General features: G+C 34.4%; 1 protein-coding gene across 2 annotated transcripts in view; it reads left to right on the forward strand.

Moving 5' to 3' along the window:
- BLTP3B (bridge-like lipid transfer protein family member 3B) overlaps positions 1 to 12,252 on the forward strand; it is a 113,770-nt gene extending 101,518 nt beyond the window's left edge. For both annotated transcript variants that reach the window (XM_058741665.1, XM_058741664.1), the window contains 2 exons: positions 6,750 to 6,943; positions 8,754 to 12,252. In XM_058741665.1, coding sequence (XP_058597648.1) covers positions 6,750 to 6,943; positions 8,754 to 8,873 — 314 coding nt within the window. In that variant the 3' untranslated portion in view covers positions 8,874 to 12,252. The remainder of the gene's footprint in view (positions 1 to 6,749; positions 6,944 to 8,753) is intronic.
- The last annotated feature ends 3,039 nt before the right edge of the window (positions 12,253 to 15,291 follow it).

Raw genomic sequence — 15,291 nt, forward strand, 5'->3', positions numbered from 1 at the left:
TGGCTCAGTGGGTTAAGTGTCTGACTTAGCTCAGGTCATGATCTCACGGTTCGTGAGTTCGAGCCCTGCATCGGGCTCTGTGCTGACAGCTCAGAGCCTGGAGCCTGCTTCAGATTCTGTGCCTCCCTCTCTCTCGGCCCCTACCCTGCTCACACTCTGGCTCTCTCTCTCTCTCTCACACACAAATAAATAAACATTAAAAAATTAAAAAAAAAATTTTTTTTAATGTTTATTTCTGAGACAAAGACAGAGCATGAGTGGGGGAGGGGCAGAGAGAGAGAGACACACACAGAATCCGAAGCAGGCTCCAGGCTCTGAGGTGTCAGCACAGAGTCCGACGCGGGGCTCGAACTCACAGACTGCGAGATCATGACCTGAGCAGAAGTCGGACGCTCAACTGACTGAGCCACCCAGGGGCCCCAAGTAAAGACTTTAAATTAGAGAAACTTCAAATAATTTTTCAGCAAATTACAATGGAAAAGTGCGGTTTATTTTTTGCTCCAGTGAAATATGGTTAATTAGATAAATATTTATAAAAGACTACTAATAAGAGAATAAGGAAATGTCTGTTGAGTAAGTGTATGTATGCATGTATGTATGTGGTGTATGTTTATATACCATGTCATGTGTTAATAGTAGTATTCTGGCTCAAAACATTTTTTTTCAGCCTAACACAGGTAAGACCTGACAGTCTCCCATCTGGAGCAATGGCTGTTGTGGCATTGATTCTCAACCCAAACGATTGTGATGGAGGGACTACCTCTCAATAGATTATATCAGAACGTAATGGGGGAGGGGCAATGTATATTTAAAGGTCTGTGATAAGCAGCTCTTCCATACACACTCCTAGAATCATTGCTGTAATGGTTCCTAACTGGGAATGTGGGAAGATTTTTTTAGTAATGAAACCTAGTGGTTGGTGTAAAGCCTAAACTCTGAAGAGTCTGTATGACCAGAGAAGAAAAATGAATAGAAATTTCTTATTGGAATAAACAAATAACTAGTAAAGTCTATATTTAAAGTCAGAAATTTATCAATACCTTCTGTAGTACTGATAACAATTAATATCTGGATAATGCTTGCCAATTTATAAAGTTATTTTACATTAAATATCAACGAATTCTTACCAGAACCCTTTGAGATAATTAAGGCAAGTATTCTTATCACCTCCATTTTGCAAATGAAGAAATGTAAATTTAGACACATCGAGTGGCTTCTTCAAGTTGAAAGAGCCTGTGCTAAGGGAAAAAGTATGTTACTGTAAGAAGCTGCCCATTTCATCCATGAGAGGCATGGGTTTTTTCATCATAATTTGTCCAAAGAACTTGAAAGAAGCTCTTTAAAGTAAATAAAAGGAAATAGATCTTTCTACTCTAACAGATTCCAATCACCTCTATCATTCACAGGTTCTCTCTCTTCCCATTCCCTCTCATCTTTTTGCCTTCTTCCTCCTGCCCCTTCCCTCCCATTCTCTTCCTTTTTATTTCTTCCTTTTCACTTCCTACCTCCTCCTCCTTACTTACCTCTCCCTCTTTATCTCCCCTTACCCTGTACATGGCTCTTCCTCTCCTCCCATCCTCCCCACTCTTCCATTCTCCATCTTTCTTCTCCTTCCTTCTCTGCCTCATTCCTTCTTTCCCTCTCCCCATATGTCTTTCTTTTCCCTTCTGTCTCCTCCTTCCCTTTTTTCTCCTCATCCATCTCCCAATGATTGAAATAAATGGATTTCAGAATTGTTTAGTCAGTGTTTTTTCATTATTCTTAGGATCCCATGAGAAGTGAGATATAAGCTAAATAGAGGAAGTCCTGGGTCCTCTATTATCCTAACTATAGTCAGTGTAACTCAGCTCTTATTTTTAGTCTATATTAGCATTCTGTGACAAGTTTCATTTAAAAGAAGTTTTGCTCCTTTTAAAGTCTGAAAATGAAAGTATAAGTTGCTAATCAAATAGAGGTGTTATTAGAGAGTATAGAACTTGGCTTTCCTGTGGCATAGTATTTTCTTACAGTTTCTGTAAGTTTCTCTTACAGTCAGTACCAAGCTGAGTGGTATGCAAGTCTGAACCAACACAACAGTTTTTGTAGTTTTTTTCTAGTTATATTACTAAAAACATAACTGATGCAAGCCATTATTATAAAAAGTAGTTTCTGATCTGGGACCACTATAATAAAATGAAGCATAGAACGGACCAAAACTCAACTTGATGTCATTTAACCATGTAAATAGAACTATTCCATTTATATATAAAGAGAGAGTAGGGGTAAAATTGATGGAATCATCATGGAGAATAATTTGGCAATATGAACAAAAGCTTTAAAAAATGTTTCTTTGACTTTATCCCCTTCTTGGAATCTTTTTAAGGGGAAAAATTATATTGAGCAGATATTACTCCTTAGTCCACTCAATATAATTTGATTTGGCAAACTGCCATTCTCTCATTTCATTTTATTTTGGTGGACCTGACAATCATGTGACCCTATCACAAAAGTGGGAATAGGTCCCAGCTTGACCAATCAAAAGACTTCCACCTTTGGATGGGGGGGGGCTGGGTGGCTCAGTCAGTTAAGAGTCTTTGACTCAGGTCCCGATCCCATGATCTTGAAATCCAGCTCTGTGTTGGGCATGGAGCCTGCTTGAGGCTCTCTCCCCCTGCCCCTCCCCCACTTACGCTTGTGCATGTGTGCACACACTCTCACTCAAAAAAAAAAAAAAAAAAAAAAAGACCAGCCTTTGACACAGTGAGTGGTACATGAGTTGACTATGATCCAAGTATTGAGGTTTTGTGAATTGATAAGGACACTAAGAGAGAAAGGGTCACAGGCTGTAAAACTTGTTTGGGGTCATTAGAGACCACCTTTGCCATCATATGACTGGTCCAACACAAAGGAAAAGAAAAATATTGAGAAATATAAAATCAGGTTCCTAAAATGACACTCCAGAAGACATCATATGAACCCAGTATCCACTATCAGTGATGGACTGAAGCACCATCATTTGGACTCCCTGTTAGAGTCAAATACATTTCCTTTTTTATTACAAAAAATTTTATTATTTTTTTATTGAAGTATGGTTGACTCACAATGTTATATAAGTTTTAGGTACATTTTCTTTTTTAAAAGCAAGTTTTGATTTGGGCTTCAGTTCACATGCAACCTAAAGTGCTCTGACTATATATGATCCAAAAAGGAAGAAAAAATGTTGACGTAGATACTTCGTGCCTAATTTTTTTATTAAAAATTAGTTTTTAATAAAAACATTTTTGAGATATAATTTACATACCATACCATTCACCCAATTTAAGTATACAATTCAGTCATATTTAATATGTTCACAAATGGTGCAGTCTCTCCCCATTCCTCCTCCACCCCTAGACAACCACTGATTTACTTTTTGTCTCTGTAGATTTACCTATCTATTCTGGACATTTCATATAAGTGAAATCATGTAGTATTATGGCCTTTTATTACTAACTTCTTTCGCTAGATATTTTCAAAGTTCATTAATGTCGTTCCATATATTAGTACTTCATCCCTTTGTAAGGCCAAATAATATAATATTTATTATATGGATTTACTAAATATTGTTTATCCATCCATTGCATGATGGACATTTGGATTGTTTCTACTTTTTGGCTATTATGAATTATACTGCTATAAACACGTATGTATAAGTTTTTCTTCTGGGTATATATTTTAAGTATAGAATTATTGGGACATATAACTATTTTTAACCATTTGAGGAACTGCCAGACTGTTCTCCATAGTGGTTGCACCATTCTACATATTTACCAGTAGCAGTGCATAAGAGTTCCAACTTCACTTGTTTGCCAACACTAATACCTGACTTTTTTATTATAGGCATCTTAGTGAGTATGAAGTGGTTTACCGTTGTAGTTTTGGGTTTGTTTGTTTATTCTTCATGATGAGTGTACTCTTTAATCCCCATCACCTATTTCACCCATTATATCTCCTTCCCGCTCCCCTCCCCCCAACCATCCTCTGGTAACCATCATTTTGTTCCCTATAGTTAGGAGTCTTTTTCTTGGTTTGTCTCTCTCTCCTTTTTTTTTGCTCATTTGTTTTTGTAAATTCCACATGTGGGTGAGATCATATGGTATTTGTCTTTCTCTGACTTATTTTGCTTAGCAATTACATTCTCTTCCTCGTCCGTGTTGTTGCAAATGGCAAGATTTCATTCTTTTTGATGGCTCATAATATTCCATGTATGTATACATCTTACTTTATTCACTCATCTATCCATGGACACATGGGCTGCTTCCATAGTTTGGCTATTGTAAATGATGCCGCAATAAATGTAGGGGTGCATGTATCCCTTCAGATTAGTGTTTTTGTATTTTGGGGGGGTAAGTACCCAGTAGTGCAATTACTAGGTCATAGGGTAGTCCTATTTTTAACTTTCTGAGGAATTTCCATACTGTTTTTTACAGTGGTTGCACTGCTTTGCATCCCCACCAATAGTGTGTAAGGGTTACTTTTTCTCCACATCCTTGCCAACACTGGTTGTTTGTTCTTTGTTTGATTTTAGCCATTCTGACAGGTGTGAGATGATGTTTCATTGTAGTTTTGATTTGCATTTCCCAGATATTAATGAATGAATGATGTTGAGCATCTTTTCATGTGTCTTTTGAACAGGCCATCTGGATGTTTTCTTTGGAGAAATGTCTGGATTTTTATGGATTTTTTAATTGGATTTTTTTTTAATTTTTAATTGGGTTATTTGTGTTTTGGGGGGTGGGTAATCAGTTGTATCAGTTCTTTATAGATTTTGGATACTAACCCTTTATCAGATATGTCATTTGCAAATAACTTCTCCCATTCAATAGGTTACCTTTTAGTTTTGTTGATTATTTTCTTTGCTGTACAGAAACTTTATATTTTGATATAGTCCCAATAGTTTATTTTACTTTTATTTACCTTGCCTAAGGAGACCTATCTAGAAAATTGTTGCTACAGCTGATGTCAAAGAGATTACTGAAAGCTTAGAATTTTCTGAGCATAAGTTTTGCATATTTTTTGTTAAATTTATTTTTAAGTATTTTATTTTTTTGGTGACATTTTAAATAGAATTGTTTTCTTCATTTTAGTTTTGATTGTTCATTACAAGTGTTTAGAATAACAACTGATTTTTGTATACTGACCTTATATCCTGCAACCTTGCTGAGATCATTCATTAGTTCTAAGAGTGTTTTAGTGGATTCTTTAGGGTTTTTTTCTATATACAAGATCATGTCATCTGTGAAAAGAGATAGTTTGTTTCTCTCTCTCTCTCTCTCTCTCTCTCTCTTTTATTCTTTCTTTCTTTCTTTCTTTCTTTCTTTCTTTCTTTCTTTCTTTCTTTCTTCCTTCCTTCCTTCCTTCCTTCCTTCCTTCCTTCCTTCCTTCCTTCCTTCCTTCCTTCCTTTCCTTTCCTTTCCTTTCCTTTCCTTTCCTTTCCTTTCCTTTCCTTTCCTTTCTTTCCTTTCTTTCCCCCCCAAAGGAGAGTGCACATGTGCACACAAACAGGGGAGGGGGCAAGGGAGATTGGGAATCTTAGACTGGCTCCGTGCCCAGCTCAATCTCACAATTGTGAGATTATGGCATGAGCTGAAATCAAGACTCAGACACTTAACTGATTGAGCCACACAGGTGCCCTATTTTTTTCCTTTCTAATCTGGATTCCTTTTACTTTTTTGTTTGTTTGTTTGTTTGCCTAATTGCATTGGCTAGAACCTCTAGGATAATGTTGAGTGAAAGTGGTGAGAACAAATACCCTGTCTTATTCCTGATCTTAGGGGGAAAATGTCTGGTCTCTTACCATTAAGTATGATATTAACTCAATAGATGCCCTTTATCAAATTGAGGACGTTTCCTTTTGTTCCTAGTCTGCAGAGTATTTTTATCATGGAAGTGTTGATTTTTTCAGACGTTTTCTCCATCTATTGAGATGATCATGTGGCTTTTGTTGTATTGATGTGATGTATTACATTAATTGATTTTCGGATATTAAATTAACCTTGCATTCCTGGGATAAATCACACTTGGTCATGGTGTATAATTATTTATACATACTATGAGGTTCAGTTTACTAATGTTTTGTTGAAGATTTCTATTTTCATATTTATATAAGCATATTCATTTTAGTTTTCATGTGGTTTCTTTGTCTGGCTTTATATAATGAGTTGAGAAATGCTCCTCGATTTTTGAAAGAGTTTGTAAAGATTTGTAGTTAAATCTTTCCGTGTTTGATATAATTCACCATTGAAGCCATATGGGCCTGGGCTTTTTATTTGTGGGTAGGTTTTTTGATTCTTGATCAGACTCTTTACCTGCTATATGTGTATTTGCATTGTCTATTTCTTCTTTAAGTCTATTTTAGTATTTTGGGTTTTGGGGAATTATTCTGTTTCATGTAGGTTAATCTAATTTATTGGTGTATAGTTGTTCATAGTATTCCTTTTAATTTTTATTTATGTAAGGTTGATAGTAATGTCACCTTCTTAATTTTGGATTCTAGTAATTTTCTTTCTTTCTTTTTTTTTTTTTTGTCAGTTTAACTAGACTTTTGTTGATTTTATTCACCTTTTCAGTGAACAAGCTTTTGGCTTTATTGACTTAATTTGTGTTTCTATTTAATTATAATGTTTTCATACTAATAGAGATGTATTTCCTAAAATTAGTTTTTCACAATAGAACTTAATATATATCACATATTTTGCAATGTTACCTGAGCATTTTATTTGTCCGATCAGATTCTCAGATGCTTAACACTGGAAATGATTTGAAAAACAAAGTCAAAAGTGACTCAGTGCTGCTTACCAGTGAAGAGTATGATGTGAAGGAACAGCACAGCATCACTCAAGCCACTCAGACAAGTCCAGAGGTTCCTTGGCCTTCTCAGTTGGTTAACTTTCCTGGGTGCTCCTTTGATTTTACTAGGGAACAGGTAATAGAAAAACTAATTTATTCTCATTCAATTTGGGCAATTAAAACAAATACTAGATACTAAAAAGTTAAAACATTATTCATTTATTCATTTAAATAATGTTTATTGAGTGCTTATTATGTGCCCAGGCACTGTGTTAGATGCCATGGATATAGTGTTGAGCAAGATTGGAACATTCTCAGCCTTCACAAAGGTTGTAGTCTAATGAGAAGGTAGAGGAGTAAATGTGGGAGAGTACCAGTTCCTGGAATCTAGAAAGAATCCTGGAGGATAGGTTCTTTTTGATGTCTTATTTTTAAGTTTGTGAAAGTATTATAATATTTCAGAACATTGGAAAAATATTTTTAAACAACTTTAATGCATTCTAACTTTCTGCAGTGCTATCAATATATATTTTAAAAATTTTCCTCTCAGGCTCTTTTCCATAATTTTTCAAAATAATTATTATTCTAATGTATATACTATATATATTTTTTACTTAACATGGTTTAACAAATATTTTTCCATATAGCTACATATGCTTCATATTTATTTTAATGGCAGAGTAATATGGATGTGAATGTACTATCACTTTTTTTTAAGTTTATTTATTTATTTTGAGAGAGACAGAAAAAGTGCAAGCAGGGGAGGGGCAGAGAGAGAGGGAGAATCTCAAGCAGGCTCTGTGCACAGAGCCTGACATGGGCTGGCTCGAACTCATGAAACTGTGAGATCATGACCTGAGCCAAAGTCAGGAGTTGGATGCTCAACCAACTGAGCCACCCAGGTACCCCGTGCTATCACTTCTAATTCTTCCTCTTAATATTCATTAACATTTGAGTTGCTTCTTATTTTTGTTATCATAAATAAAATATCCAGCAGAATTTTAATTCTCTATGCTAGAACCAAAGAATGAGTTCACTTATCTGTTCACCAGAATTTTTTGGATGTCACCTTTGAGCTAGGAATAGAAAATTGAACAATATATCATCCCTATCAAGAAACTTAAAGTCTAGTGGGGAAGATAGAAGTGTGTAATTGATGGTCATAACATACTGCAATGCAAGTGCAATGCTGGAGATTGGAGAAATATAGGGAATACCCAACTTGGTTTAAGGCAGGAATTCTTAAGCTGGACCCAAAGAAGTCTTGAGAACTTTTTGAAATTAAACATGTATATATTAATGTATCTGTGTAAATGTGTTTTGGAGGAGAGAAAGGTCTTACTGAGTTTTATCATTAAATCTTCATAGTTAGGGGTTAAGGAATAGTTCGAAGAGGAAAAAGTACTTCAACTGAGTCTTAATGTGGGAGGGGAGACCTATTGGCCATATGGATGAAATGTTTAATGAGATATTCAGAATATGGGCCTGTGGCTCAAGACAAAGTTTCGTGCTAGATCAAGTTATGTGATAGACCCATAGGAGTAGATGAGATCATCTAAGAGAGTAAGTGATTCAAGTTATAAGATGACCAATTACAGAATCTAACAGAGTAGTAACATTTAAGGGTTCTTAAACAGCAGAGGAAAAGAAGAAAAGCCTGTGGGTGAACAGAGATAAACATGAAAGAACTGAGGCATAAAAGGTAAAAGAGAGAGGCTTAGGAAGGAAGAGCAAGGTCAGCAGTGTGTAAAACCACAGAGAGGTCGAGGGGATTTGAAATTAAACAAAATCACTATTAGATTTATAAAGTGCTTCATCTTAAGTCCACTCTCACCAGCACTGGGTGTTTTTACTATCCCAAGTGTCACACCTTTAGATACTGTGTAAATAGTCTGTATATTCTGAAAATGATTAAATTCTCTTACTTCCCAAATTTATCATTTCAGCTCATGGAAGAGAATGAATTTCTTAAACAGGAATTGGCCAAAGCTAAAATGGCTCTTGCAGAGGCTCACTTGGAAAAAGATGCTCTTCTTCATCATATAAAGAAGATGACAGTTGAATAACAGGAATGGCAATCAAAAATTAAAATTAATAGCTGTGGAGTAGGGAGGTTGTATTTATAATGTTATGTTACCAATAGCAGAAGACTTTCCTTTTCATGAAATGACAATAAAATGAAGTAGAATGTGATGAAGTGGTGACTGTTCCAAAGCCAGTTTAGAAAGTATTAGGTACGGGCATTACAATCTTTTGGTTGTTTTGTGTTTTGGGGTTTAACCCTCTTTTAAACTGGTACGATATGGGGAAGTCAACACATACTGTAAAATAATTACATGCCTAATGGAAAGAAGGTGTCATTTCCTAATTTTGATATCACATTATAGGCACTTTTTAAAAAGAAAATTGGAAAGCTATTGTGTTCCCACAGATTGCTGGTTTTATTTATCACTATTTGTTAATAATTTATTTACAAAGATTCAAATGCTTTTAGGGCTAATGTAATTAAAAGGAGGCTTACCTTTTAAATGTTATTAAAATTATGTACTTAAATCTATAGTTATTTAATTACTGTGGAAAAGTCCAATCAAGTTAATAAATTATATTGACTGGGTTTGAAAATTCTGGAAAATCATCACCCTACTGAACTTATAAAGTAACTTGAAAATGTGAAAAACAAATCATTTAAAATGATTAATAAACTGTATAAGTTAAAGCTATAATTTTCAACTAAAAGATCGTACAAATATAAAAATAAAAAGCACAAACTGTAAAAAAGCAAAGCATTACAGTATATGGCCAACTGATTTAGAAAGCATTACTTGTACATTCCTTAAACAGTTTATGTTAGAAGTAAAAGAATAATTTAACTATCCCTACATTTGGTAGCATTTGTAACTACAAGAATTTTAATTAATACTATTTATATTATTTCTTTACCTTTATCTTTTCTCTATCTAAGGAGGGGAATGTTTGCAGAGAATTTTCTTTTCATATACATAAAATTTCATACCATTCTGGTAGTAACATATTAGGTAGATGTTTACACATATTGTATTTATAAAGCTAGTTTTGATTAAAGGTCTCTGTGATATAAATATTATCTTCTATAATAAGAATAATGGTACATTTTGAATTCTATTTTCTAGGGATTGTTAAGATTGAAACCAACGTGAGAGAGAAAATCATGCATTATAAAAGTTTATGAGTGTTTAAGAAACAGATGTTTTTAAAGATTTAAAATATATTTCTGATAGAATTAAACTAAGTAGGGTCTATTTTAAAATTCACATTCTTAAACATAAATATATCCAAGCTATAACATGAAACAGCTCAGACTACTCTTTCTTTAAGATACTTGAAGATTTTAAATGACATTACAACACTTATGGTGCTTTGCTTGTTTGGCATGACTTCCATAGCCATCCCTATATCGGAATACTTGGAGGAAAATACATGTTTCATTTACATTAAGTGTTGGAGTGATTAGATTTCACTGAAAACAATACTGTCCTTTTTTTTTCCTTCTGTAACATCCATTTTCATTGACATTATTTAAAAATACAGGCCTGTTGTGGGAGCTGAGGATATAGCAAAGAACAAATTAAATTGTTAATTTTTTACCTCAGAGTATTTTAAAAATCACCTTTAAACCATGTTAATCTAAAACTATATAGTAGTCTTAGACTAAAAGCAAAGGTCTAATTGAAGATTTAAAACATACAGCTTATATCCTTAGTTTAGAGTACTGTTGATTTGTAGGTATTCAACAAAAGCAGTCTCTTACACAAAAGCAGGACTGATGGGACATCAGCTTCTTCAGAGCTGACAGTTTCTCAGGACTGCCTTATTTGCTCCATAGAAGTTTTAAATTTATGGTGTAATTGTTTAGTGTTACAGAAGCTAGATGTTTTCCTTTTTCCTTTTCAGTTTACTTGGCCTTCTCAAGAAGCATATAAACAGTAGAGATGATAATTATTGATTTGAGCGTTCTTATATGCTTTGTTGGACTTTTTAAATTTATAGTGAGTACTATTTTTATAGAGATTTAAAATTCATAAAGCACTTTGAAAAACATTATCTCATGTAATTCTCACAACAAATCTGGGAGGTAGGTATTACTCACATTTTATAACTTTTACCAAACAAACCCTGTGGCTTAAAAAAGAACAAGTGACTTGACTGAAATCACAATCAATAACTTGCCCTTTTGACTTAAATCCCAATTATATGTTTTTATTTTACCTTTGTCATTAATTCACAGATTTTGCCAGAGGTAGGGAAAGGAGTCATTTACTTACTTTTATCTGTTTTTTTTTAATAAGATAAATATAATACTTCTAATTGTGCAAGTGTGATGTGTGTATATTTTTCAAACTACTTAGAAGATAGTGGGAGAACCTTTGTTTAAGTTAACCCCAACCTTTTCACAGTGTGAGAAATACAGGAGTAAACCTATGATAAACTTACCAGAATTTTTTAATGACCATAAAGTAGAAAAAAAAAGTTGCCATATTTTTTATTTATTTTTACTTTTATGTTATTTGCACTGAGTCTCTAGCCAGAGATGTTAGTGATCACGGGCTGAAATGGTAATTGTGTTTTGCCTTTTAATTTTATGTACATCAAAAACATTTTCTTAGTATCTTGTATTTTTTTTCTTATCTCACTTTGTCCTAGAATTTCAAAAGACCACCCTGTGACATTAATTGTGATGAAGTGTTATTTTTATTTAAGCCACATAAGAATGGCTAGGTGTGATTGCATGAAAATATATGTAGAAAAATTAACCAGAAACTCCTTTCTGGATTTGTTGTAGTTATTTGGTATTTGTCACAAGAGTTATAATAACTTCCACTTTAACAAGTTATTAATCTCCACTCTACTCAAGACATTTCGTATTTCAGTGAATGGTACCACCATCACCCTGGTTCCCAAACTGGAAACCCTGAACTACTCTTAGACACTTTCCTCTCCCTACCTGCCCCCCACCGTCAGCTCTTTACTTGGTCCTGTCATCTCTCGTATTTGTCGGCTTCTCTCCACCTCTCACCGCCTCCCTAGCTACCATCAGCACCTTTTGCCTGCTTTACTGCAGTTGCCTCCTGACTGGTCTTCCTACAGCTCCTCCGGCCCTCCTCTGATTCACTCTACTGCAGGCAAAATTCTCTTCTGAAGTGCAGTTTTAATCAAGGCAACCCTCCCCCCCCATCCCTATTCTTACCCACTTTAATGGCTTTTTCTTGCTCTTAAAATGAAAACAAAAATATTTAAGTTAGAGCCACTATTTAGGGTATAATTCTGAGCATTAAAAGAGTTAACGTCCAAACCATTAAAACGGTGGCTGGCACATAATTGTACATCGTGTTTCAGTTACTTTGTTACTTCGTTGCCCTTCAAGTATCTGGAATGAGTGGGAATTAAAGTGCTTCTTCCACCACAGGAGCCTTTGTTTGTGTTCCTTTGTCTGGAAATACCTTTTCCTGTTGCATTGCCTAGTTTAATTCTTATTTGTCTTTCAGATCTCACTTATTCATCACTTCCTCAGGGAAGCATTCCTTAATTCCGGTCACACAGTAAGAACCACTGTTGTCTGTTATCACATGAACACATACCTCTACTTAGCGTTGAACATCTTTGTAATTTTATATGTATTTATTTGATTAATGTAGACCCTCTAGACTGTAAACCCCCATGAGGACAGGAACTGTGTTTTTGTTGTCAATGTTCAACTTTGTATTCCTTATGCCTCATACAGTGGCTGGCACATAGTAGGTGCTCAATAAATCTGTTGAAAGAATAAAATGAGTGGATGAGGTATCAAGGGTGTTTTTTAGGTATTAAGTTTTTCCTCTACGTTGGATTGAGGAGAGATGGAACACTGGTAGAAAGTAAATAGTGGTAGTTATTTAAAGGAACAGACACTTTGAGTCCTTAGGGAAAGAAAAAGGTGGGCAATGGAGAAATTTGCGATAGTGTTTTCTTCGGAATTTTTAGTCTCTGAACTTGTAGTTGATTTATCACAAACCATCACAAAACAGAAAATTAGCACATCACTTCATGAAACTGCTAGAGTGCCAGAATGTCATCTGGCTTTGATTGTAACATATGGTGTTGTGGCTGTGAAGATCTGACAGTCCTATCAGCCAAACAAAATGGAAACAAGGCCAAAAGAGTACTGGCTGAAATAGTTTTCGATTTTTGACAAATTGACTAGTACACAGGATCAGTAGTGTCTAATTCTTTAAAGTACAAAAATCTCATTTTGGTACTCACTTGTTCCTAGAGATGGTGAAAAAAGTAAATTTTGAGCTAAGCTTCAGTTTATTTTTAAAAATGTGAAATACTAAAACCTAGACTTAACACAGGATATAGAAACACAAATAATGTTTTTAAAACACTCATTTCTTCATTAAATTATACTAAATAAGTTTTTTTAATTTTATGCCACCTTTATTTGAGAAATACAAGGGTAAAAGGAAGCAAAAATGTAAGCATGATTGTTTTTACCAAATATTAGATGTCTGATGAATTCTTGTAGAGTGGAGGAAACTCACGTTACTGTTACAGTATTGAAATGTAGCATATATGTTGCTAACACTATTGTGTAGTCTTGGCAGGTTTGAGAATTTGAAACTCAGAAAAATTTTAAGAAATATGAAATCAACTTAATGTCTTTTTTTCCTACTTGTGTAATAAAACGTGTGATAATGTTTTGTTCTTAGAAGAAAACAAATCACTAAATCAAAAGAAGAGTAAACTGGGTTTTAAAAGATTTGAAACCATTTAGACAAAAAGGCAGTACTTTATTATAAATTAGCTTTTATCTTCAATTTGCTTGTGTCATCTATCAAAAGTCAATTCCTTCTTTACAAGTTACACTAAACTGAATGTTAAGTACAATACTCATTCTTAACTCTTCACTGTTTATATGAAAAAATACTTGCTCAATTAGTGAAGAAATACTTGAGTGTGATGGAGATTAGGAGAGCACAGTGAGGTGATTTAGTCTTTTTCTTGCACCCATTTGGCAGAATTGTTTTGGCTGATATGACAAAACAGTCAAATACTCAATCACAAATGCCATTAAGAATAAGTGAGAATAAAAAATAGGTATATGAATGAAAGCTTAAATAGAGATCAAAAGTATCTCTGAAGGATATGAGTGAAATAAATACAGGGGTATGATCAAAGCCTATCATTCCCAATATTTAAAATCATTCCAATTAAAATAGATATATAGTATAATCAGAGCAGGAAATTTTTAAAGTAACCATAGTAAACAAATACAGTGTAAGGAATATGGTGGACAATATTCCAATAATAAAGCACTTGAAAAAGATTTGTGGGAAGGAATTCACTTCAGTTAAAACCCAAAGCAAAAAATTGGTATGGAAATTCTGTTTTTTTTTAATGTTTATTTATTTATTTTGATTTGAGAGAGAGAACGCGCAAGTTGGGGAGAGGGCCGAGGGAAAGAGACAGAATCCCACGCAGGCTCCACACTGAGTGATGTAGGGCTTGATCTACAACCCTGGGATCATGGCCTGAGCTGAAATCAAGAGTCAGATGCTCAACTGACTGAGCCACCCAGGCGCCCCTGATATGAAAATTCTTAAATGTAATGTGAAAAATTGGCACATGCAGAAATTCAATTCTTCACTAAATGATATGCCCACAACTGTTAAGATTCTAATTTCAACATGGAAAGTGAGGAAATTCACTGCTAGTGGAGACATTTTATTGGTATAGCAATAATATGACATCTTAGCATTTTGTCCAAATTCAAGATATTTGTTTCATAATACTTATTAGCATAATTAGCACAGACAGCTATGATAATCATTTGCTGCTCTTTAAAAAATTTTTAATTTATATCTAAGTTAGTTAGCATATAGTACAATAATGATTTCAGGACTAGAATCCAGTGATTCATCCTCTACATATAATACCCAGTGCTCGTCTCAACAAGTGTCCTCCTCAGTGCCCCTCGCCCAATTAGCCCATTCCCCCACCCAAAGCCCCTCCAGCCATCCTCAGTTTGTTCTGTATATTTAAGAGTCTCTTATGTTTTGTCCCCCTCCCTGATTTTATATTATTTTTGCTTCCCTTCCCTTATTTATGTTCATCTGTTTTGTATTTTAAATTCCTCATATGAGTGAAGTCGTATATTTGTCTTTCTCTGGCCAATTTTGCTTAGCATAATACACTCTAGTTCCATCCATGTTGTTGCAAATGGCAAGATTTCATTCTTTTTGATTGCTGAGTAATACTCCACTGTATCTAGAAACCACATCTTCATCCATCCTTCGATGGACATTTGGGCTCTTTCCATACTTTGGCTGTTGTCGATAGCGCTGCTGTAAACATTGGGGTGCATGTGCTCATTTGCTGCTTTCTTTACTCTGATTTATTTTTAATTTCTTCATCCCTTGCAATTGAACGAGTTTTTTTTGTGCAAGACAAAAGTTATGAAGGTAAGAG

The sequence above is a fragment of the Neofelis nebulosa genome, chromosome 8 (genome assembly GCF_028018385.1).
Source record: "Neofelis nebulosa isolate mNeoNeb1 chromosome 8, mNeoNeb1.pri, whole genome shotgun sequence".
Classification (NCBI taxonomy): domain Eukaryota; kingdom Metazoa; phylum Chordata; class Mammalia; order Carnivora; family Felidae; genus Neofelis; species Neofelis nebulosa.